This window comes from Typopeltis vanoorti, chromosome 16, assembly GCF_054136105.1.
Source record: "Typopeltis vanoorti isolate ZY-2024b chromosome 16, IOZ_Tvanoo_1.0, whole genome shotgun sequence".
NCBI lineage: Eukaryota > Metazoa > Arthropoda > Arachnida > Uropygi > Thelyphonidae > Typopeltis > Typopeltis vanoorti.
The window spans coordinates 90,950,447-90,977,280 of NC_143564.1; the positions used below are offsets into that span (position 1 = coordinate 90,950,447).

Consider the following 26,834-nt stretch of genomic DNA (forward strand, 5'->3'; position numbering starts at 1 on the left):
ATGGGATGCATCAGAACTTCGAAGGGAAAAAAGTTTATGGGTAGAGTCAGAGAACGAGATGAACACGCTATATAAGACTGCTACATAAGAACTAAATGCGTTTTTCAAAGCAGAAATTGGAGAAAACAACTATTTGTTTATCACTGTTTAGCAGGCCTAGGGAAGAAGAAGAAGACTGTTTACTCGTGTATAGAGGCTTAAGTGCTGTGAAGACATAATGTTGGAGGTTCAATGGATTTTTTACAACACTTAGAAAGGATTAAAAAGAATTTAATACTTCCTATATTTCGTCCTAGTCACTAGGACATCTACGGAGAATACAAAAATAACTAATGTAACATAACACAAATATCATACAATACTAAGCCCAACCACGTGGCTGACACTAAAGTCCTATCTAGGTGGAGCGCCCTCTAAGGCGGTTGTAAGTGGCCTGGAATATAAAGTAGGATCTCTGGTGATGAGTGTTTCCCAAATTTTCGGAAGCTTAATGCAACCGTATTTATTAAGATTTGGTTGATTTCTAAGAGCTGCTGCTGCTTCTAAAAATAGTTTCTCTTTCTTGAATTTGCTGTGATGGAGCATGGTGGTTTTCTTCCATGATACTCTGTGGGTGGTGTCCAAGACATGGTCAGCCAAGCCGGAATGACCATAGTTGTGTTTACAGATGTAAGACTTGTGTTCCTCCAAGAGGATGGATGCTGATCTGCCTGTCTGTCCAAAGTACACCAGCTTACAGGAACAGGGCACTTTGTAAACTCCAGGCAGAAAGAGAGAGAGGAGGGAGCTGATCTTTCGTAGAACGGATAAGGGTAGCAAGTTTGCGGTGGGGCTTATATGCTGTGTGTAGGTTGTACTTTTTAATGATATTTGTATGATATGATATTGTATGATATTTGTGTTATGTTACATTATTTATTTTTGTATTCCCCGTAGATGTCTTAGTGACTAGGACGAAATATAGGAAGTATTAAATTCTTTTTAATCCTTTCTGAGGGTTGTAAAAAATCCATTAAACCTCCAACATTAAGAAGATTGTTTAGTAGAACGTCTGTCCAGGAGAGTGACATCTGTAATCTTTGCCAAATTACAACAGCATTCATTTGAAGTTTAAGAAAATAAAAAGGATTCGATAAACTAATTTTTGCACTTAAGTGTATATATTTTCAAAACTTTATTACCCTGCAAGACGAGTGTATACGGTGTATGTGTGTGTGTGTCATACTCAATTTAGTAGAGTATTATAATCTTTCAAACAGCTACTAACATCTCAAAATATATTAAGATTAGTAGGTAACATTTCTCTTCAGCAACTGATTCTGATTACACACTGTTTATTATTAGACGACAGAGCAGGAGCACGAGAAAAGAAATCCCAATGCTCAAATGGGAAAGAGTCTACTAAAGTTTCGTAAATGCTTTATCTGGAATATCAGTTCGCTATCTTTCTCTGTCTTTGAGAAGTGATTGCACGATGATCTATTCACAGAGAGAATGATGAAATAGTTAAGATGCGAAAGCTACATGGGAATTCCTCTATAATGTTTCTGATACCTGAGTAGCTGGAGACATACGCGCTAAACTAATATACCTTGAGGTCATCAGGTAATGCATTCACTTACTTTAATTGCCTATCAATTGAGTTGGCTAAGTAGTGGCAGTAATTTGCATAATAATGCGTTCTCTGTAGCAGTATCATGATATAGAAAGATGCGTTGATACTTGAAGAGGAGAGGATATTTCACTCAAATGTAAAATGTCTGGAAATCACGTGATTGTGAAAACGATTGGTACAAAATATAGAACGACTTTATTTGCATTTGCTAGTTTGTTAAATTCTAACATGTGATATTGTAGTAATTATTCGATCTTATTTTTGTACGGTGTTTATAAAATTTAAATTCATATATAAAACCATGAATGATATGCATCAGAAATTTCTAATGTGGGGTCGTGGAACTTAAAGGAATTTGTGGAAAGTCACAGATAAAACATTCTGGGGGAAAAAATATTAAGCTATGAGGAGTCGAGATGTCACTTATATATGATGAAATGTGTGAGACAGTCTGTCATTTATTCTATATTTACCTTCATAATATTGTTAATTCTTAAATTGATATTCTTGCTAAAGAAAATAAGATATTTATGGATTGAATGGATTAAGGTGGAACCATGTCCCCTGTCAGACTCTTTCAAAACACAACGACAACAAAAAAAAAAAGGATTAGGTCACGAACCATAAGGGGTGGGTGGTGAAGGCCTCTTCATAATTTCCCTCGGGAACTCTCAACAAGCTAAAAAAAAAAGCCCAATTATATAACAAAACAGATTGTCTATGGTTAATTATACACAGACAGATCTTTTCTGCACTGCATCAGCCTCTGGCACCTTTCCCACACACGAATAGCTCCCATTCGGATACGAGGGCAAGCGAAAATTTGTGCAGGCTGCGAGCAGGGCACGCGAACCTCTGTTAGGTACGGTTCACACCAGCAGAGGCCTCTGTTTCAGATGACCAAGACGAGGACAATCGAGAACTGTAAATTTGGGCGGGTTCTGACAGGCAGGACAAATTGCGCCGACGCTGATGGACGAGCTAAAAGTAGAGCCCTTTGCAGAATCGGACCGTGACGATGTGCACACACACACACACAGGCTAGGTTCCCATAGTAACGGGTTTCAACAGAAGTCCCTCGCCGGAACGAACGCGACTTCCGGTATTGTCCCATTATGCGTGTAGTTTGATGGAAATCGTCGTAAAAATGAATTTCAGTTGCGGTTAACTTTTACTGGAAATGTCGAACTATCCCGTATTCGCTAACTTGATCCTCCATCTTATGATGTTCTCAGTAGCGATGTCTGAATTGTTGATTTATATTTATTTATATAAGGCTGGAAAAACATCAATCGACCTGCTGATTCTGATGTGAATGCCCTACGATTTTCCTATGCATCTGAAGTTGAGAATTTAAAAGAAGTTCTTATTTTTTTCGTTCTTGGTCACTTCTGTCTTCTGTCTTATTACAACCATGACGTAATAAGATTTTTTTCCCCCAGGATGTTTCATCTGTGACTTTCCACAAATTCCTTTAACTTCTACGACCTTCCAGTTAGTATTATTTCTCCCTCATGTTCACCGTTTTATGTGTTTATATTGGCAAGCCGAACTTCATGCAAGAGATATATGGGAAACTTATTTGTAAGTCATGGATCTTAAATCGTGGGACAATATTCCTTATTTTGCACTAACAATTCCACTGTGTATAAAAATTCACTGCATCTTTAATCCACGTACTGAATACTTAGCGTATATTTTTTGGCAAGCGTTACACTGTAGTCATGCGACACGCATGAGATATCCGACTAATTGAACTTTGACATCCGTAGGATATTGATATCGGATGGATGCTTCAGTGCACATCCTTCGGTGTAACAGGAGCATCGTAGCAAACTAAACACAGCTATTCGGAGATCAACCTGTTTCGCTTTGAATTGGAATTGTTCGCTATTGGCGTATGATCATCACTAGTAAGGACAGGTCCTTTAAGGCTCATAACCGGCGAAGTATCATTCACTTCAGAAACCCTGCTGCAAATATCACAAACTCTGAAGTCCTCAGTGGCCTCCGGTCTCTTTTAATACTTAATTTCAAGACCTTAAATGTGCTGATGACGTCTTAGTATTAGTCATAGACACATCCAACTAGAGTTTTAAAGGTTTTGATATGCAAATATAGTAAACGGACGAAAAAAAAAAAGATGCAGCTAGAAACGCTTTTTATTTATTTTTTACCCGTTTCTGCTCATACCTACCTTTTTCTTTCACTTATGTCGTCTCTCTATCAATCGAATCGTCCGTCTTTGTGTGTGCATTACGCTTTCCTCTTTCTCTGTCTTTCTATTGGTTGCCGTTTATTTCTCACTCATCCTTGTAGAGCTGAGTCACGTGTTCAAGGGTATTCTTTGTTGTAGGGGGTTGATAGAAAGTGACGGGACAACAGTCTTTTGCTATTCGGTGTGTGACAAGACGTCAAAACGTTAGCACACACACACAGGCCCAATGTTCGCCAGTATCCCAGACCAGCGTCCTGTCCGTGGAGGCTAACCGGCTGCGTCTACATTGTCTCTGTTTACACACCTGATTGGTTCTCATGCTGAGCTTAGGAAGAAGGGAAATCCGATCTTGACGCGTTGTGCGTTCTGCCGGTTAATTAAAACGGATGCGGAGGTAGTTTAGCGGCTTGCTCGGATTACTAGTATTCTATCCTTCGTCCTACGTCACGAATAGTCTCTCTCTTACGCACGCACACGCTTTCACTCTTTGATTTTGACAACTTTCTTCACGACAATCCATCGACTGTCCTAATTAGTGTGTCTCCAAGTTTCGATACATACCAAACTATTTCAACGAACTCCAAAAGGCATTGCATTGAATGAATTTAAATGTAGTTTTTATTATTATTCTATATACACTGTCATTCAATAAATGATTTTCTTTAATTGTCGTTATTAACATAAAAATATTCTTCTTTGGTGCATCAATCCGAAGATTGGTAATTATAGCAGCACATCACAACATCCTGTCTTGTGACCTCCTTTTTATCTCTTCATAACTCTTAGCGCCAGTTAGCAATATTATTTTTTATAAATAACTAAAATGACCTGTGGTTTCTTCGAAGAGACAGGATATTGTTTCTATGTCTGATCTGTTCTCCATCTCGGTGAAGACGAAATTTTTTAACTACATACGATTTATGGTACATTGTGATTTATTTCTGGTCATATACAGTAAACAAAAGTGGGCGACTTTTTTTATCTTCTTTTTTATCTTCGTATATAACGACTGATTCCCAAGTGGATGTATGTTAATAAAAATTATCGGTTAAAATTACATTCAGTTATATGAAACAATGAAAAATTTCTCTTCAATTTGGGATCGTACTGGATTGTTTTTATGAAGAAAAAAATCCATGGCATTAAAGTCAGAAAGAATCATCAAAATTCAACTTCAAATTTTCGTTTTTTTTTAAATTTAATGTTTGTTTCATCTCATTTGGTTTGTTGAAATAGATTAAGTCAAGATAAGGCAGCATCATGGTAAATTGCTAATCGATGCAACATTATTTTCATGACTCAGTCCTTTGTTATACAAGTATGTGCCTGTCATAAGGGGGGTGTAAGGCATCGCATGGAACCGTCACATCCCTGATACGGTATGCAGAAAATGAAAGATAGTGTTCAACTGTTATATTATCCTGTACAACGCTTAAGGGCTTATATTAGGAAGTAAAGCTGATATCCCAATGATCTCAGACTAGGGATAAAACAAAGTGATTGAATTAACTCCTAATGTTTATATGACATGTGCATGCTGATTCTAGAGACCTTTCCAGCCTCCTGAAGCAAGCCGGGATATCTTTTTTTAAAATCGCATTCAGTTATTGCATCAAATTTTTTTACCCAATACCATAAGCTTCAGCAACATGGAATAAGCAGCCACCATCTAGGGCTGTGTCTTGTTCACCAACTTCTGAGAAAGCAAAATGGAATGAGCCAGAGAATTGGCACCAAGAAGCAATTCCAATCTCGTCTCAATTGTTCCATTGTCCAAACATTTTTGTCCTACTGCATCTCTCCAACGTTTCAACAGCGCAGTCTAATATTGTTGAATGTACAATTTGTCCAATTGGAAACTAGTAATTCCATAACATACTTTATGAATTGGAGGGTGTATATGTAAACCTTGAAGATGGCTTGAATCTTTGAGTGGACTTCTGGGTCACTCTGAAGCATTGAAACCTACGAACACATTGTTGTACGGCTTAAGCACAAACATCAAAAATTCTTAATCTTAAGCAGTTGGTATTTGTTTTGACAATTTTCATACCAACTTTTTCAGTACTATGTTTTATAGCTCTAAAACTTGCACATTTAATGTACCAACAGAAAAAAGCACAAATAGCCAATGGCAAAACGTAACTGAATCATCATCATAGTAACAAACATATCAATAACTTATAACACGAGTAGCCATAAACTGGTGGTCCTGTCTGTAAGTATTTGTGAACTTTTGGATCAACGCCTGCTGCATATATTCATATACAGAGCTGAAGATATTTAGATAAACTATAATGTGTAAAGCATTCTTATGTTTTATTAAGAATTTTTGTAAAAATAATTTCGTAATTTTAATAATATTACGTTAGTTATCTGCAACAAACAAAACATTCCATTGAATGTGTTAAAAATATTAAACTTGTTCAAAAAAAAAAAAAAATAAATAAAAATCCATTAACTTAAAAACAATTTTTCCTTCTTTTTTTCCACGTGTCGTTTGATGAATCACCCATTATCCTAATAGGTGACCTGCAGTTCTTCAAACATATCCAGATCTAATCTAATCATAAAATATTAATAGTTAAAATTTAAGTCACGTCATTAATTTTCCAATGCACTCAATTGTGTTATGCACTATATGTGTGTTGTCATTCAATCTATCCCCTTACTGAAATATATATTCTTCTCTCTCTCTCCCTAAACACAGCGAATGCGGAGCCGATGCAGTCAAACAGGAATCGGGATTCGGTGAGGCCACAAGTTCACAAACAGAACTCAGACCATAAACCCACACGTGTAAGGACTGTCCTGAACGAGAAACAGCTTCATACGTTACGTACGTGTTACGCCGCCAATCCTCGACCGGACGCTCTTATGAAAGAACAGTTAGTGGAAATGACAGGACTGTCTCCCCGTGTGATTAGGGTGTGGTTTCAGAACAAAAGATGCAAGGACAAGAAGAAGAGTATAATGATGAAGCAAATGCAAGCACAAGAAAAGGTAAGAAAATGTGTGCTGTATTCTAAGGAAATAGCATTCGTGGAATTCTTTATGTGGATTACCTCAAGAAATGTCGTATGTCACTTTGAATGATTAATATGTGTGTGTGCGCGCGCGCGTGTGTGTGTGTGTGTGTGTGTGTGTGTATGCATGTTGTAATGGTTAAGTAGGCAATCAGACCTAGTGTTGGATCCAGAACTGTTTCACCAAGTAACGTTTTAAACCCTTCTGCAATTGGGGCGGGGGGGGCGGTAGTGAACTTTGGAAGAGGCAACTTTTCCTTTTTCATAAAATTTAGGCTGTATTTCAAAAGAGGTAAATAAGTAGAAGAATTCACCACTTCGTGGATTCAATATTTGTCAGAGCAATGGATTCCCTTGCCAAACTGTGAGAATCCAAAGCTAAATTTCGGAGTGTAAGAGTAAGTTGGAAAGCATTCCCAATATTTTTATTAAAGTAAGTCCTATAACAATATAGACCAAACAACCTAATCATTTTTATCATGCATATTTATGTGTTCATTTGGGTAATTGATCAAGAAAGCCGATTATATACCTCAGGTAGATAACATTGAGGTTTTATGCTAATGGTTGCTCTCATCCCTCAATAATGGCACAATTAAATGGCAAATAATTAAATAAGCTATTGCCGATACTTTCTAGCCTACACTCTTAAATAATATAATTTTTCCTTTTTTCGTGAGGCAATATACTTGAATAGATGCATAAAGTTTAGAATATACTAAATATATATATATTAAACAAATAGAGAATTGCGTGCTTGAATCACGAGATGCCACCATTTCCCCGCTTTTTGTACTAAGGTCATTCATTGTTACATCAGTATTGAGTTCAGATATACGAGTTTATTAATGTGAAGTTCATAGATGTCAAAAACAGAAAAAGAACAACATTCATTTGTATACCAATAATTATTTTCTTGATTTTCGAGAAAATCAAGAAAAGTTAATTTTAATGTTAAGGTTAATTTCACAAAATGGTCTGTGCAATATTAAAAAGTGAAATCTTTATCTCGCTTAATCCCGTGAATCAATAAATATTTCATCTTTGATATACAAAGATATAAAATAATAATAAAAAAAAACTTGCTTTAATTTTTAATGTTTTAATTGCTCCTATGAAATCAATTTCGTGTTGTTTATTAAAACTTATCACTGAAATTATTACCCGCAAGACAATAAATAAATATGTTACTAACACGCAAGTATATACCTACAATTTGCGCAATTTTGACACTGGAATGGATGTCTCCCATTGATTGCACTTTGGATTCTAATCTTCACATGCAAACAATCATATTTGAATTTCACGATCTTTTGAACAGAACGATGGGAACAGAATAGGATTAAAATGTGCGAATGGGCAATAATACGTCAATATTGTATTCAACGTGATTCACTTACATATAATGAATAGAAGGTAACTTATCCACACACGTATGTACAATAATGACAGTTGTTTACAAGATGAAATAATGCAAATTAGACTCTGTATTCTTATCTTCTGATCTATATTGTTATACAGTTTTATTATATTTTAATACATTTTCGATTGCGCCTTCTTCAAGATCTTGTAAAAGATCTTGAAGAACTATGAACGTTGATTTCGTATTCAACTGAGAGAGAAGCGAGAGAGTGGAACACTGCTCCAGAAGAGCTGTTTGTAATTCCTACAGTTCATACTTCAACAGGTATGTTGTTGGAACTATTCTCGACATAAAGACCAAATAAACAGCATCATAGTAATTTATTAAGAACTGAAACTTAATCGTTATCACCGGGTAGTCATAGATAAGACAACAGGTAAGGTCACTTAGCAATTTAACCTAATGAGAACGGTGACAGTTGTATGGAAATGCACTGGATCGTGGAAGTAAGATGGTCAGTGTAAGCTGAAAACAGAGAACAGCCATCCCCGTGATTATGCCCTAAGTGGCGACAGTAACACGAGGCCGATGAGAACCATTACTGCCTTGCTAATTATCCGCTGACGGCAGTAGAAGATCACGTGAACGGACCTCTCTCTCTCTCTCTCTCTACCCTAAGGCTACTGTGACCTTCATCTGACCTGGTCTGTATCACTCCAGTTGGAGGTTATACTTTGGCATTGTACAGCACGAACAGTCGGTGCACAGGAAGGAAAGAGCGCATCAGGGTTGATATGTGGAGGAAATTTCCATTGCACTAACTTGTGGTGTTGGTATATATTTGTAATCACTCCAGTTCAATATAAGAATTAGGTTTATTACAAGTAAAACAGGCCAAATTTTATTTTTCTAGCATTTATTTTAACTACTTATAAGCAAAGTGGATCTCTCTATAGGTGCTATTCTCTTCTTGATTCATGAAGAGAATTCAGTCGGTGATTTTTATCATGACGTTAAATGCTTGTACTCAAGTCAAGTTACATTCATCGTAAGTTACATTTATCGGTTCGTTTTATAAAAACGAACTAAAAATTAAAGTCGGGACAAACCAAATAAAACAAGTGTATCTATTAAAAAGGAAAGGAAATATCTTGTATGTAAGGGTTGTCCGGTTCTTTAAAGTGGACAAGTTAGCTCTTGTCTGTGCTATTAATACACAGGAACTGATGAAATTTTATGCAGAACATTTTGAAGACGTCTTGATGTACATTCGCAAATCTACATCGTACTCTTTAGGAAATACATAATGTGGGAGGTTATTCCAAGGGATAAGCCAGAGATTTCAAATCCTACCATGGACATGGATTTTTGTGATTGTCTGTATGAAAAAAAAAAAAAAAAAAACTAGTGGTGGTGGTAGGCAGTAGATGATGCTGGTATAGATGATGACGGAGAGATGTAGAGTAGGTGCCCTTCCTCGATGAGTCTTTCGACTTCCTGGAGGTGTCGTGTAATAATAATAATAATACAAAATTTGTTCGCAGTTTAGAGATTGAACTGCCAAAAGCGTGTTCAATAGTGGTGTCTTATTGAACAATTGGTTCTTGATGTGAAATATCAATTCCAACGAAATCAGAATAAATATGCATTATTATTAAATTAAAAAAAAAACTTAGGTAAACATAAAGGACAACTGAGATTTTCCATGGTGTATATTTAATATAAAAGTGAAAAAATTTCAAACTTCATAAGTACTTCATTTCCTTTGATCTCTCGAATGGATTATAAATAATACAAGCCCTTATTGTCTCCACAGAAATTCTGGTATTGGCCACTGGTCTTATGCTTACATGTATATTTTTATCTGTAAATTGGGTCTGTTCTTTGGTCGATTTTCCTGGTCGAGGGACAAAAAATATTGCCACCTCCATATGACACCTGTTAACTCACCTTCAGTTGAAAAGTCTTAATAAAGGTTCCTCGTGTTCTAAACGGAATTTAAACCAAGGTATTTCCAACGAAAGGGCTTCTTTGAAACACCCAACGAAAGCATTCTACTAACATAAAAATTACGAGTTCCAGAAAGAGTCAACATCTTTAATCATTAATGATATGTTCTGATCTGCCGAGGGCTGTTGTTGCACTGGGAAAAGGGAAATAAATAAACAAACAAGATGCAAACACGCAAGGAAAATATAATCAAAGAAACAAGTGCGATTGATCATATATAAGAAATTTAATCATTCTATTTTTGAGAAACCGAGTTATATAAATACATACTAATTACAGTCACTCGTCCAGGAACGATGAATATATTCAGTATCTCGTGCACGTTCTGTTCTTCTCTCTGCTTCTAGTTGTATTTACTAATATGCTGTGAATGGGACAAAATTTTCGAACATGAATAGAAATTGTGTTATCATCGAATTTGAATCTGTAGGATGCAATTTTTAGGAAATATCTGTTGATTGGAAGAAGGGATGAATAAACAGAAAGGAAAAGTAGTTGGAGAGTGAGAATAGCAATGAATTTGTTGGTAAATAAATAAAAATGTTTCCGCGATAGAAAAGCTAATCAGAGAGAGAGATTGCTTGCCAATTGAATTCGGAAAGGTTAGTTTTGTTTTATGTTCTTACCTGTTCTGTGGTAACACAGATTAGAATTTGCACAGAGTTAATAAATGAGTAGGGAATTATTAACAAATACAGCGAATGAAAAAAAAAAGTTCAAAAAGTTACTGAACGTTAGCTGGAGTTCTTCCTAGAAGAAAATCTTATCTACAGATGTTGATGTTATTTCAAGATAAGAACGTGGGATATTATTTTGTACGAAAATTTCAGGGAGATTAATCTAAGCATTTGTTAGACATTCTAAAGGTTTTATTGACGCAGTGGAAGCTTCTGAAATGAATAAGTTTGAGTACTGACATCAAAAAATTCGGTGATGTAATTTGTTGTACGAGGTAACTAAAGCTGTGGGACTGTGTGGTATTATGCGTGTTAAATCCGTGTATTCTTGTTGCTAGGTTGCCAGAGGGACGTAGAACCTAAGCATACTTGAGGAAAATCCATGTCACCCCCCCGTGTGAGATCGACTAACTCATTTCATAAAAAAAATAATAAAATTAAAAAAAAAAAAAACTCGTAAAAGATTTCTTGCATCCTAAACCAATTCGATTCGGTATTTTCGGCTTCCATGACTCCATTCATCGTATTCACGGCTATTAAAAATAACAAACAAATTACATCTGCTATTCTGAATTTATGAAACTGAAAAGGGGCCAAATATATCTGTGTAAATCTACATCGTTTCTTCATATCAAGAACGCTAACTTTTTTGATGTTATACCACCAATGATTTGCATCATTATAGCTCTAACAAAACACACCGATTCTTATTGGATAAAGTTTTTACACAAAATAATTCAGATATTTAACTGCAACAAGGTAAGGTTTGTTCATATAGACATATATATATATATATATGTAGAAAGTATTTTACCTTGGGTATATATATATTTTTTTTTTAATAGTAAGCCCCACATTCGGATGTTTATATCAATTATCTAACAGATTCACTTTCCCCCACCGCAGATTTCCACGCCAGATGTTCTAAAAACTGGACATACCCCCCCCCCCCCCCAAGGGAAATCACGACACCCCTCTCACCAACAACCCTTGTAATCAAGTAACTTCATAACTCACTGTGGGGCAAGATTATCGTATTCTAGTCATCTTCAGACTGAAGTTTTCGGGAATACGTAGAGGAGGAAATCAGGTGACTTTTTTTTCCCCCAAAGTCGTTTTAGGGGATTAACCCGTGGTGGTTCCATCCACATACACATAAACTGTAACGTGAGAGCATCCGTAACTCAGAAGCACCAAACAGTGTCCTCCCTCCTGCCTTAATCTACTTACACCTAAGCCATGTGCCTGTTCCCTAGTGGGGTGAGACATGTTAATCATCCCAACATCGGTGCAACCAAAGGGAGCCTCAGAGGCTTGCGTAATTTTGTGCGGTTGTTACGCAAGTCCAGCAGGCGCGCGCATACACACATACACGCACACACGCATCCATACACACTTTCGGGTTCAGTTCTGCCGTCTAAACATATCCCACGAGACCCATTACTCTCTCATTACTCACTATCATCATCTACCGTTATTATTTTATTAATTTTTGAAAACCATGCGACGGTCTCGCCGCTCGACCTTGTCTACTGCTGTAATATTGTTCACGCACGCATGCGCAAATACTACATACACACACAAACATATGTCAGACGGAAATGTGTAGATTTGTCTGTTTTGCACTACACTGGATGCACAGAAAGGGTGAGAAGTTTTTTTGTTTTTTTTCTGTAATGCATATCACGTAATGCGTGTTGAACTGATGAAAATGTGATTTTATTTCCTGGAATATATAATAAATCTGTTTCATGTGTTGTCTAAAACACTTTTTTTTTTAAATTAATGCTAATTCATTTTAAGAAAAGGTCGAAACCTATAGCACATATATTAATACTGAACGAGATACGGCTTAATAAAATAAAAATTATCTACCAATTACGAGTTTTGGAAGACTTTCATAAACATCTATGCTATAGTGAAGATACTAGTTCATAGTCTGTTGGGTTGCAAATTTATTATTTATTTATCGTATGGCTTGTACACATGGTTAAAGGACAGTAAGATATGATACACATGAATATAGATAAGATACACATATATGATAATATAAATAAAAAAAAAGTAAAACGTCTACATTCAGCAAATACAAATATGAAATTTATGACAAGCATCAGACAGAAGATTAGTCATATTTTAACATTTAGGTTTATAATCCAGTTGATCGCCTGCGGGGATAGATCAAAGATATCCTTAAAGTCACCTGGATATGCTGTCAGCTCGCATTCCTGTACTATATGGTGAATGGTTTGGATCTCGGCTCCACATGGACAGTGGGAATTTGGTATCTTACCTCACTTCAAAGTGAGTCTCCACATACATCATGGCCTGTACGAATCCTGTTAGCCGTCGTCCATATATTCCTGGGCAGGTCAAATCCAGATGGTTTTTGGAAGATGTTTATGTGATTACGAACTTCAGGTGATACTGCTTGGGACCACAGTACATCCCACCTACTCACCATACTGTCATTCTGGCTATTTTTATTTTTCTGATTACGGGCGGTTTTTATGGCAGGTCTTCTGGACCTTAGTCTATTAGATAAAGCATCTGGAATAAATTCATGTATTAGGAGGTTTTGATTACTTTTAAAATTCTTTTATATTCATGAAGCAAGGCTTCCTGTCGTCGCAGTTCCGGAGGAGCAATATGGCTCAAAGTGAGGAGCCATTGTAAGGGTGTACTCCTAATGCAACCTATTAAACGCAGAGTAGAGTTAAGTTGAATATCTAGTTTATTGACATGGTAACTATTGAGCCAGACAGGAGCATCATACTCTGCTGCACTGTAAACTTAGACCCATTGCAATGCACGCAGAGTTGTGGCACTTGAGCCCCATATAGTACCACAAAGCTTCTGAACTATGTTATTTCTGGTGCGAGCTTTGGCAGCAATATTAATCACATGCTGTTTATATGACAGAGTTATTCCCAGATATTAAGTGTCGGATTAAACGAAATTAATGTTCCATCAGCATATATCTTTGTTTTTTGATTTACGAGTCTATTGTTCGGGTGAAACACAAGCGACGCCGTTTAGTTTTAAGCTAAAAAAAAAAGCACGCTTTATTTACCAATTCTCGATGCTTTCGACATATGGTCTACATCACATTAAGTTTGAACACCAAGAAATGGTAACTTTAATTTTTCAATCAAAAGACGAGTCTGGTTAACAGTATTAGGAAAACATTCAGAGATAACGAGAATATAGATCGCGATTACCACAGAAGAAGAAGACTGTCCAACATGCTTCCAATGCTATAGATAAGAAGGTCTTCATTATTCTATTATATTGTCAGTCATCTTTGGATAAGGGCTTTAAAATACCTTTCAGAAAAAATTTAACAGATATTTTTCATATCAGTTATCATTGCGAAGGAAGTAAACGTGATTATCTTCGTTAGCGAATGCTTCACCTCTGTTTCTGCCAAACGTCACGGATTTAGTGAGGTTTGTAACATACCAAAGCTTGTTTAATAAACTTCATTAGTTTATCCAAAAGCAAACGGCAAAACCATTGTATGTCGTAATCCAAGCATTCTCATCTTAAATCAAGATTTAAACAGTTGACATTTCTGTATATCCTTCTTATCTGTAAGTAACTCCATTCGAAACATGCTATAATTTTATCTAGTTGCCTACTTTGATAACCAGAACAGTCCTGGTAGTAGATAATTATAAAGCTAGGTGTAAACTTTACGTCAAAAATGATTACCGTAGTCACAAATCTGTTTGGTCCAATGATTACAATTGCTCATATACGGATTTGATTATTGATCGTTGTTAATTTGCCACTATCAGATGAAATGAATAAGATGTTGCATAAATAAAACAAGTTTTTGTTCTTCGGTCCTTCTGTGTCTTTATAAGTTACAGAAGATAAGATATGAGGGGGAGAGAGAGACGGATTTAAACGATAATGCATGTTCTCCGTTTCAGATTGTGAAGATTTGTTTACTTCATTCTTTTTTTTTTCTCTCTTCAACTTGTAAGCATAAATCGGACTTCAAAATTTGCATCTTCTCTATCAAACTTATTTTTAATTTTTTTTTCTGGAGTGAATGGATGAGGGAATTCGTGAACTTGATGAATTCTTTTGGGAGTTCTGCTTTTTAGGACCATGGATTCCATTTTTATTGATAGTTAATTCAGTTGACTAAGCATCTATAATTTCGAATGCGAATTGACTTCACAGTGACAGTAAAAAAAAAAAAAAAGCAGGATCAGTCTTTAAAAATTGGAGGGTTTGAAAAGGCATTAAACTACTGTTGCTAATTTGAAGGTGAAAACATTTCTTACAATAAAAGAAGGGAAAGTTACAAATATTAAATAGTACGCCCCGTTTAACTTTCGAATCGCTTTAATTCTTTTATTAATAGGAATTTATTTTCTCCATTAAATTAAAAAAAAAAAAACGAATGGCGTTAAGGATCCTAAGCAGCTTCTTTGACTAATATTTTCTTACCAGATCTGTCTTCAAATGTGTAAACTTTGTATTCACAACTTGGAATCACTACGATGCACTCGCATCTCATCCGAGAAGAATAAAATATGCAAATATCTATATTCTTATCATATCTTAGCAAATAAAATTGAAGTTAAATTAGATTTCAATTAAAGCGATTAATCTGTTAATGGTGATAACCACGTTCCAGTACACCTAAGATAATCTAAGTTAAAGTATAATTTTTGCTCATCTTTTACACATCTACTGAAAAACCAGATGATGAAATTAAACTAATTTAGTCTATTTAATGTCATTCTCTGTTACAGCATTAAATGTTTTTATTTTTAATTTTTATTTTAACAAAGCGAATCGCTACGGTACTTTTCAGTTCTGTTGTTCACCATTTGAAGTAATCATCAGACTGCAGATTAAGTGAAACACGGTTTAAAAATAGTAAAAGATAAATTTAAAATAATCTGTTTCATCATAATAAATATAATTTATTAAAGGTGAAGTTGCATTGTGTAAAATACAGACGAAAGCAATTACTAACGCAGTGATTCATTTGAAAAATCTGTGGCTTACCGTATTATTCTGAGATATTCGATTCAAAAAAAATTTTTTTTCAACGTGTTATTTTGGAAACAAATGCACCAGTCGTAAAAATAAACACGCCCATTGAGGAAAATAGCATTTTTCTTTTAAATAGCTTAAGTTAAGCCTCGAATCAAGTAGCAGTATTTGAAAACATTCATAGAAACGGCTCCACCTCTTCTACAAAAGTCGCACGCGATGTGTTAAACTGATCTTTGAGAGAATTAACGTATATTCAAACGCTGATTTCTTGTTATATTGTTGCGGGGGGGAAGAAGGATTCTTATCTTCATTTTGTTGGATATTTGCGTGTGTACGTGCTTGCATGCATTTAAAATTGTACATCTGTTTCTTTACAGAGAAACAGGTTCGACGCTCTGTGCTCATTGATAATTCCCCATACCACGGAGTCTGTTTAGGATAACCTATTGCTCGTGGAACAGATCACTGTCCACGTCATGCGTGGCACAAACGACCACGGCCAACCACCCTAGCCGGATCTTCCGAGATCGTAGTCTGATAACCTCCGCTGCGGGAGCGGCTGTCCTGCCGTTACGAGATAGGATCGGTAGGAACATGTGCACCTCACCGTCCTGACTTCTAACCATCTGTTGTGGGGCGACGCATGGTAGCGGACGCACACGTGGTGGTCCACGGTGTAAGCCTGACAAATGAAACTTGCATCTTGCATTGGTTGTTGCTAATTTTCCGTCTAGTTAAACCAGAGCGATGTCGTACATGGGAGGATTTACGTTACCGTACACGCGTCCGGATATGATTTGGAACCATAATCGTGATGAAGGTTTTTTTGGGTGGGGGGGGGTGAGGGTAGGAATTATTGTGGATAAAATAACGTTCACCTTCTAATCAGCGAAAGGCCCATGTGGCTTATTTTAAGAATATCTACGGCAGATGTGTCGAATCTGTTTAGGTCAAGGTTTAGTTTAATCCTCGTAAATTAAACTGCCAACCATATTCAGTCGAACTGGCTAATCGTGTACATATTTGTATATAAAATATATCAAAACAAGAAGAGCAGATTTATAGACAAAATAGGCGCCTGATTTGTCTTAAATAAGTGGAAACCTGCTATAAAAACACATTAAGCGCAGGATCGTTGTTAGGATATATGTCGTCCATAGTCGAGAAAAAAATCTATTTTTTTTAAAGGTGTTTTGATTTTTGAGATAAGATTCTGCCTGTTTTTGCCACCCTGCAACCTTGCCGCTCCTAGGCATTTGCCTTAGTTGCTTAGCGGGTTACGACAGCCCATGTCCAAATATGTTCTTCATTACATTTATTTTGTCTCTTTTCCAACTCTAGTAGAAACTAAAGTTTAGCGGAAATAAAGACCACTAACTAAGATGATACCTGTGGTCGTTGTCTAGTAAAGAAGCAAAGTCCGTGAGTCCGATGCAGGTTGGATTCGTTGACGTTGCAGTTAAATACTGTGAGGCCACTGTGTAACATCTTTTGATTTCGCATAAGCAGGCTGCCTTTCCTGTTTTATGGTATGAAAAACCCGAGTGTCCAGGGAGGAAATTCATATCACCACTGCTGTATAATATCAGCTAACTCGCTTTCTGTTGAACAGCTATTAGAATATGCTTCCTGGATGGTATTCGAACACGACCAAAATGCATTGTCCGTAAGCAGTATAGCTGGTTTTTGTGTTCTGTTGGGGAGGGGATTAATGCTCCGAGTTTCCTGAAGAAGAAGAAATGCTTCTTTCTTTGCTATAGACCGACAAATTCACCTTCTGTTGAAAAACTGTAATAAAGAATCCTCGCCTAGTGGCCAATCTCCTTCCATCCAAAGAGGATGTTTTTTTTTTTTTTTCACATTACACATGAAATATTTCCATTGAATCAAAATTAAATTTACAGTAAATTTTTCCAAGGTTTTTGTGACTATAACATGAAATCTATTCTTGATCCGATCAATATTTTTGTGCAGTTTTTATTTTTTAATTTGTGACCAGTTTTTATAATAAAAAAATCAAAATAATTGCATTAATATGCCTCCTATAGTTGTGCTAAAAGTGCATTCTCTTTTCCAAATCCGAATTCAATACGAGTTTTACAATTGCGATTACTGAAAAGTAATCATAATTTTAATATTATTCCCATTACAAACTCTGATTTTCATTATTGAATAGATAATCGTGTAATAAGTTATATTTCATCTCTAAAGAAACAAATGAAGAAATGTAGGCTGTGTGGATTTCTTTCTATCAGTTAAATTAGTTTTTTCTATCAGTATAGTTAAACGTAATTTAGCAAGGATTCAGTTATAGAAAAAGATTTTAGGAACAAACAAAATCGTACAGAAATTTGAAAGAAATCCTTAACAATGCGTAAGGAAATAAAAATTTTCTGAATTCCATGGCATCATTAATCACCTTAAATTAACATAGTGCAGTAAGAGGTGATAAATCAGTAATAGTCAATCGATGGACCCTTTTGTCTTTAAAAATGCCTTTTTATAGATGTGAAAAGAATCTTTTTGATGCTATGCATGTTATAAAGCTATAATTTCATCGTATGACCTTGACTATAACTTTGAAAGCAAGTCAGGTCAAAACGACTTACTAAGAAATACGTCTACATCAAACTAACGTAGCTTTGCAAGCTTGAAGTTATCCTGGGATTTTTGTGGACCTTTATTTCATCACTTTGACTGGTTCTCGGTACCGTAGGTGCCTGTCAGTGCATTAGTTAGTTAATTATCTGTTCTGGATGGAAGAAACTCATTCCGCTCTTTCATTAAGTTTAATTGTCTCGCTTGTCATGATCTACAGAAGCTGATTATGTTTACTGCTGGATTAAGTTCTGATTTTTAGGTCACTGGAATCAGAGTAAAGATGTATTGCAATTGTTGTTCATCATTTTTAGAGTAATATTTCATCTACATTTAAAACCAATCACGCTCACATCCTGTTTTGCCAGAAAAGTAGATAAAAAGGAGGATGCTAGCGTGATCAGTTTTAAATGTTGATGACTCATGTAGAAGCAGTAATTTTCTAATTATCACTCTTGGGAGTTAAAAAAACAAAAAAAAAAGTAGTTTGTTTAGTGCTATTAAAAAAAAGTCGTACAAATACTTCGATACCCTTGTGATACCAACAGAATCCATAGATCCGAAGTGTTGTAACTTCGAAAGTGCGATCAAAGCCTTACCTTGCTTTAAATTAGTTATCTTTATGCAACAGCGCCACTTCGTTATAGGAATACAGTATTTTCATTGCGTCTATTTTCGGAAGCCTTTTCATCACATACTCTTTTTTTTTTCTATTAAAGATGATGTCTACCTACTTTAGTGAACATATTTCTCTAAATGTAATAAATAAATTTTAGGATTTCATAAAGATTTTGCACTCCGGTTGACCAAATGGTTAACGTTCTTTCTCCAGCAGGCTGCGGGTTCGATTCCCGCTAGAGACGTGAATACTTGCGAATGTCCATAGGTGAGAGATATCACTCAGTGGGAGATCATCACTCCCCTTATTGGAAGCTTCAAATGGTTTCAAGCTGGAAAGGTTTTCTTGTTTGGTGCAAGGTTTACAGATTATGTAAATATAAATGGAAAACTATAAAAAATTTAAAAAAAAAACAGGTTAGCCTGCCTACAGTACTAATGTACTATAAGTTTAAACCTTTTCGTGGGCGGAAGTCACATAAAAATAAATAATTATATAAAATAAAGACGGCGCTGTAGTTTTGCGGCAAATAAATTGTTACTGTAGGGGCTAAGGATATTTTTATTTTTGTATTCTTATTGATTTTTATGTAGTCGAAAACACCCTGCTCCAGAAACCAAACATGGAACCTTTGTAATCCACTTCAGTCCTCCAAGAAGTAACGGTTCTTGGAGGGACGAAGGGCTTCAACTCTCACCTAAACGAGAAATGGCTGGCACACATTTTCAAGTATGCATTTATTCTGAAGATTACTAAATAATAATAATAATAATAATTTGAGTATTGCTGTATTGTTAAATCGAATGATTGGATTCTTCTCCTACTCCAAAAACGAATATGGTAAAGAATGGTCTTAGTAAATTCATGGCATGCGATGGAACTGATCGCTCCATTGCAGATCATAAATTTTCCATTACAAATTAACTTTGCCATTCAGTTGATCAGATTTTTTTTTTAAATTTCTATATTTTTAAAATTCAAATTTTCATATTTCCCCATTAACAGATTATCAGGGTAATTGGGGAAATCCTTAGATAGGATCAAACTTGTTATGAAATATTGTATCTTTTCTTCTTGTCTTGACACTGAAGATATTAAGGATCTTTAAGAAATACGAGGTAAAATAATATTGGAGTGAGACTTTTCTAGTTGGTTGAATGAAATGCATTAGTTTTCTGAGCTATAGGAATCGTCGTAGTCATGACAGCAGTATTTTTAGCCGTTGTTCTCATGGCATTCTTAGATGCGTACAGACATCATAAATTTGTCAGAATAATATCAAAATTGAAAGTATCTGCTATAAGTCCGGTACTCTTGAAATATTGAGCAATCTACGAACAAATCAACAATCGCTATTGGAAAGATAGTGCATGTTATAGCGATTTAATAGTTTGTTCATCCAATAGGGCATTTAACTATTATGAATCGAATTCATCATTGTTATCGGGTGTCTGTATCGTAATATATAGTCAAAAGTGCTCCTTAGATTGAAATTTATTTATGATTACAGAAAAGGTGTTGTATGCAAATGATAATTTTGCATTCTTTAATACATTATTAGTCCAACCAACAATTAGTTGGAGAACCTTTTTCGACCATAGTCATAAACAGCATCTAAAAGACCACAAATATAATCCTGGTGAAGGTTGAGCATTTCAAACTCGCTGCTTGCACCCTCGCTTTTAGCATGGCTAGAAGTTATCTGAGTTCAACGAAATATAAAAGAAACAGATCGTGAAGGTGGAAAAAAGCATAACATGATTCAAAATAAAGAATTTTATACAACATAATCATAGTTTGAGAGCAAATATTTGATTTATTTTTGCTTCAATTTCAAGACGAGAGTAGCGTACTGTGAACCATTGGATTCTCCATCCCTTGTCTAGACGAGGGTAGTCTACACCCCAATGAACAGCAGTAAATTGAATTTCTCGGAATATGAATGAGTACTAATTCATATAATCTTGGATTTGCACGAGGAAATGAACTTCTATCAATTTTTTTCCATGAGATTCATGCTGAGCTTTAAAAAATGGTCTTTTCTGTGATTGTTTCACTTTCTTTGCTCCGATTCTTCACTAGGTCAATCTGGTGTAGTACTGCTTCCTATGCAAGGGACTATGAAATCGACAGATGTCAAACACGTTGTAACCGTATGCACGTGCGATTGCGTGTATATACGCCTCAGCGACCGCAGTTGTCTGCTTTATATCTACCATAAAGTAAACATCCTGTCTGCAGAACGCCCTTGTCTACAGGCTTACAGCTGATTCAACACGTGAATGATGGCTTATGAATACGAAAACACAACACCCATGCGAATACACCTTTATACGTGTGTTGCTGAGAAAAGATGTGAATTGGTTTTGCAAAAATATTCGCCTTTTTGTGCCGGAGAAAGTGAGATCAGAGAGGTAAAGACAGCGATGAAGTAGCGAGAACGAATATTCGCACTCAAGATTGAAATTAATGGTAAAAAAAGTAAGCCAACATGCATCTGTCTAACCTGTTTTGGTGATTTCCCAATAGAGTTTCAGCCAAGGAATCTTTTTCTTCTTAGAATTTTCCAATTTAGAGAATTTGTCAAGGAACACTTGGCTGTTTGCAACGTTTTCGCCTTTTTTTTTAAAGGCTGAAATTTATTTCCCAAGAGAACACCAAAGTCATGCAGTGAAGTTTATTTCAGGGGTAATAACGTCCGAGCGTTAATAATCTAGTGGTTATTTAAAGTTAGTAAGCAGGTAGACGATGTAATTGCTGTAGGTGCGAGTCGTTGCACAGTTAATGAATAAGTGATATGCCGAGTGTGTATTCGTACACAGGGCATAACGAGATTCATCCGTAAAATAATGAAAACGCAGTTTTTCGTGAAAGCTGTTGTTTCTCCGTTCCGTACGCCGTCACCGCTCGTCCCTTTGTGTCACATGTTGTATCAGCGGGGGTGTGAGCAGATACGGTTTCCTGTCCACGCTCATTTGCAACCGCGGCAGATGGCCTCGCGTACCGTGGCGGCGGGAAAACCCCCCTCAGCATGTACGCGTGTTGCACGTGCCCAGTTTCGATTCACCCACTCTCTCTTTCCGGCGTCCGGAATTGGCACCAGGCCACGAATTGAAAGTCCACTTCATGTAGTAGCACCCATCTCACGCGAGACCGATCGACGGCTTTTCCTTGCGGAACAACCCTCCCGTACGTACGTTTTCAGCAACAGCATTCCCGAGTTGCTCTCTGTCGGGGGCGTTTTGGGCAAAGAGAAAACGACGGCGGCGGGCCTCGAAGTGCGGACTCTGAGTCTGTCTCTCTCCCCACGGCGGCGATTATCGGACGCAATCGGTGCAGTCGGCACGTGTGCGAACAGCCGCCCGTCTCCGATCTATATGATGGGCTTTGTTCTGAACACCGCGGACAGTTCATTATTGGCTTTTATTTTGGTGTATCCTCGAAACCAGCGAGCTGTTGTTATACCGAAAATGCCAGCCTTTCTTCGTGTTTGTGAGATTTCGGAGGGAGGGAAATACCTCTTCAGCCATCACCATCCTGCTGGGATGGTGTTTTGTTCTCCACCAGGAAAGGATCTCGGTCACTTTTCTCACGGCAGGGGACGTGTGTCAAGTGGACTTGAAGACCACTTCAGTGTAATTCTGACCCACATCAGCTCGTACAGCTGCTGCTGTAGAAAAGATTAACTGCTGCAACGAGGTGATGAACAAAAAACTAAAAAAAAAAAATGCTTGTTTAAGTGCTGCGCGATCCGAATCCTGCTGTGAAGAAACAAAGAGGATTTTAAAGATTCAGGCGGTGTTTTTACCTCTACTTTCTTATCACCGCATTCTTCAAGGTTGAACTTCTCTTATCTTATCTGTCTTTCAACGTTCGCTAGCCAGCAAACAATTTATTTATTTTTTTAATATTCAGGCAGTTGGTCTTCGCTTTAATAATCCATTTCCATGTTCAAAATGAACTTCTTTTTTTTTTTTTAAGTTCAGTATCTCATCTTTAGTAAACATTGTGTATCACTGCCTCGAGGCTTAGATGTAAAAGGCCACTTAAACCATCTTGTATTTATAACAATAGTTTCAAGCTTATATGGAGATGCGAAACAGATGCTTTTTTAATTGATATGAAGGACTTTTTTAAAACGCAACAAAAATATCTGGTAGTACAAAGTAGAACATACAGAAAACATTTTACAGGAGACGCTTTGAGTTTAATGAGAATATGGAAATGAAATTAAGCTCCAAGCTGCTAATTTGATTGCATAAAAGAAACCGAAAGACTTAAAAATATTTGTAAAGTCGAAATATATTAATCCATACATTTCTTTTATGGTTTCTTCATAAATTATTCAACACTCCAGGAGAAGAGAAAGGATTATGATTAGGCGACAACAGTAGGGCGGGGGGTGATATGTATAAATTTTTTCATACTTTTTTTTTCATTTTTCTTGATGTATTCCCTTTTCTAATTTTCTTTGTTTTGCTATTTCCTTTCTTTAAGACGTTACAATCTTCATTACAGTTTAATATACGAAGCTTCAAATCTCTAAAATTGAGAGATTGGACTAGCAAGGTCTGAGCCTCTAACATCAAGGAAATAAAAAAAAAAAAATAAGGAAATGATGTACTGCATGTTTACAATGAAAATAAAAGTAATATTTGCAGAGAAGTGCATATCTGTGTGTTAATAAAAATAAACATTGAAACGTATTTTTCTGAACTTTACTATGAAAAAAAAAATATTATTCTTCAAACCTTTTACGTATTGCAGTAAGAACACTTGGAGAATAACTTGATAACGTTTTAAAAAACCAGCTTCTGCTATGATGTGATAGAGTTTATAATACAACAAAGGCGATCAAATAATAATAAACGTTATGATTTGCCGCTTACAAATTTTAGGAGTATCATGTATATTCACTTTCTCTGTGTGCTTGTGGTGGCGCTGTTACTTCTAGCTCTTCTTTTTTTTTTCTTTTTTTTTTTTTTGGCTAGTGGTAATTTCAACAAATCACAGTAAAATTCATTCTCACTACTACAGCAAGCGAAATGAACTGGAACCGTTTTGCATGTAGTAAAAAGCAACGTAATCCCCTATTGTAATCATCGAATGGACATTCATGGGACTATTTGAACGTAGGAAAAGCAACATAATGCGAGTGGTCCTACTAGACGCAAATGGGCAATTTCCTAAAACAGCAACTTTCTACGTAATACCTTTTTAGGCCTATGCAACAGCCAGTGTTGGTTCTAATGGAACAGTGCTTGTGCAATGCTCGTGGAAATCCAAACAAATCATTTAATGGAAATGTAACGAATGATTGTAAAAAAGATTAACAGTACTGTTATTATAATCTTGATTTGTTACTTTCTTGCGAAAAGTTCTTAAGACATTTCTACAGTTTCTTCGCATCGTAAATAAATGGATTAGCTTATTTTGTGGGGAAAAGTTATTCTTTCGAAAGTCTAAAGCATGTTTTTTTTTTGTTTTTTTTTTCATGAAGTTACTTCCCAGGCTCTACACGCGAAAATTTGGAATTTCTCTTTACTCCTGTCTCCTCTACATTTTCTCCAGCAACAAGAAGCCAATTGCTATTGTTTTATGCTTCCCCTCTTTCCGACCGTAATTCACATAGCTTTTATATAACAATGGTTACAGTGTCAAATCTATTATGCTTTAACATAACTTGCTCAGATAAAACAAAGTATTCAATGATACCTGTGAGATATTAAACCTTTAAAGAAAATTCATCTTGAAAGGTTACCTACAGCAATAGCTGGATAGCATTTACTAGAGTACAAGATGTCTTGCCATTTATTTTTTATTATATGAAAAAAAAATTTCACTATCACTGCTATCTGAACACACTATTCACTGATCTCCGTTTCTTTTATGGTTGTATGCTTTTTTTTTTTTTTGCTCGTTATGATGTTCGCATCAAAAAGATTTGTGACAATTTCCACGTATTCATCATGGACCACGTACATGCTGGTCACGTGCTCAAAATGGAACTGCGCATGGGTATGGAGTCAACAATGAACTGCCACCATTTTACTTCTAAACTACCGGTCGTTACTGTAGGCACAACAAAAGGCTCATAACCCATGATGCATATGAAGAGGTATATCATTTTCTCGCCGAAGTGTACCTTATCTAATAGTCGGACTGTATGTGTGAGGCAGTATCGATAAAACTCCGCATAAAGTATAGCTAGAGAGAGCAACAAGAACACTGTAACAAACTATAAAACTCTGTGAAATGCACTGCCCCAAACTACACTCAGGAGTCGTTTTCTATGATGATATATCTACTAGGGCAAGGTAAAGATCTAGCTATAGAACTGACCAACCAAGGGATGGGGAGGGGGTAAGCACGAATAACGCTGTCGTACCTGTTTTGTCCCCCCAGTTATCCCCTCAACATTCCCCCCCCCCCTCATCGATCCGTAGCGGCATGAAAGCTCTAATATTTTGATCCCCAAAATGTCATATTTTCTTTCATGTCGATTTCCTCTCGTGCACGTCCCTGGCACGTGATTATTATTATCGCTCGCGCGACAGCGCACATGGAGGAAGAGGTGGAGACGATTCGCTTGACTCCACCGGTCGATGCATAAATCACTTTTCCCGTGCGCCAGGGGGCGTGGGACTCTGGCAACCTTACATGCAGAACACGTCGCTAAAGATGGGATTGTTCTGTGGGGGGGTAGAGGAAATAGTTTTGTGTACTTGTGCGTCCACTGATGCAGAAGGGCAAATTGATATCCTTTCACCTGTAAAGGCTGCGACGAGGGCTATAGTATCCCTCACCTCATTTTCTCCTTCTGTCCTTGACGCTTGTCTCCACCCATATTCGGTATAGAATCTTTTTGTGTGGATTATATTTAGCTATTTCGTTTTGTAAATGGAAGTTTAGCGTATTTCACATCTTCTTTGTTAGTTTAATGTCTACTAATATGAATGACTGTTTATAGTAAGATAATTATAGATCATGTATAGCCTTCTGCTTGTTTTTCCGCGCTTTTGTATTAGAAATTACACGCGCGTGTGTGTGTGTGTAGAATACCTTTATTAACATTCCGGTGGAGTCCAAAATAAAAGCTGCTAATACGTTTTTCTTGGTGCCTTTTCGTAGCTTAGATAGCGAATATTTTTTACTTTATAGATGATGCGAAATTTGGGACCTCTGCTTGCAATCTAAAGAAACAAAGAAGTTTAAAATAATGTGTAAGATCAGTTGAAATCTTAGTTTTTAAGTCATGCAATACTTAGACTGTCAGAACGCCGATGATGCATTTTGATCGCCATGAATCTCCTGTTATAAGCCAAGCATTGAACTTTTTCAAACTTCCAATGAACAGTGTTGGTTTTACATCAGCAGATAAAACTTCTATACCTAAAAAAAGCAATCATGATATGCAAATAATAACCATGTTGAAAGCTTTACGTAAACATTGAAACACTTGAGAAAGGCCCTTAATACCACATGGAAGTCTCAGATAACAGAAGGATTTCGTAATTGTGTGTTGCTCGATATGTGTATTTGCATCTTTGAGTACAGTCTGCATGAGCTCTGTTTTAAGAAGAGATCTACGCATGCTCAGATGCTCTTAATTTCCTCTGCACAACTTTCATGAGATAAGCATTGGAATTAGCATTTGGTTTTTGACAATTTTTCTTACATGCAACG

General features: G+C 36.3%; 1 protein-coding gene across 6 annotated transcripts in view; it reads left to right on the forward strand.

The window, feature by feature from the left end:
* tup (LIM1_Isl and LIM2_Isl domain-containing protein tup) overlaps positions 1-26,834 on the forward strand; it is a 194,652-nt gene that overhangs the window by 112,852 nt on the left and 54,966 nt on the right. For all 6 annotated transcript variants that reach the window (XM_090406189.1, XM_090406190.1, XM_090406192.1 and 3 more), the window contains exon 4: positions 6,544-6,836. In XM_090406189.1, coding sequence (XP_090262315.1) covers positions 6,544-6,836 — 293 coding nt within the window. The remainder of the gene's footprint in view (positions 1-6,543; positions 6,837-26,834) is intronic.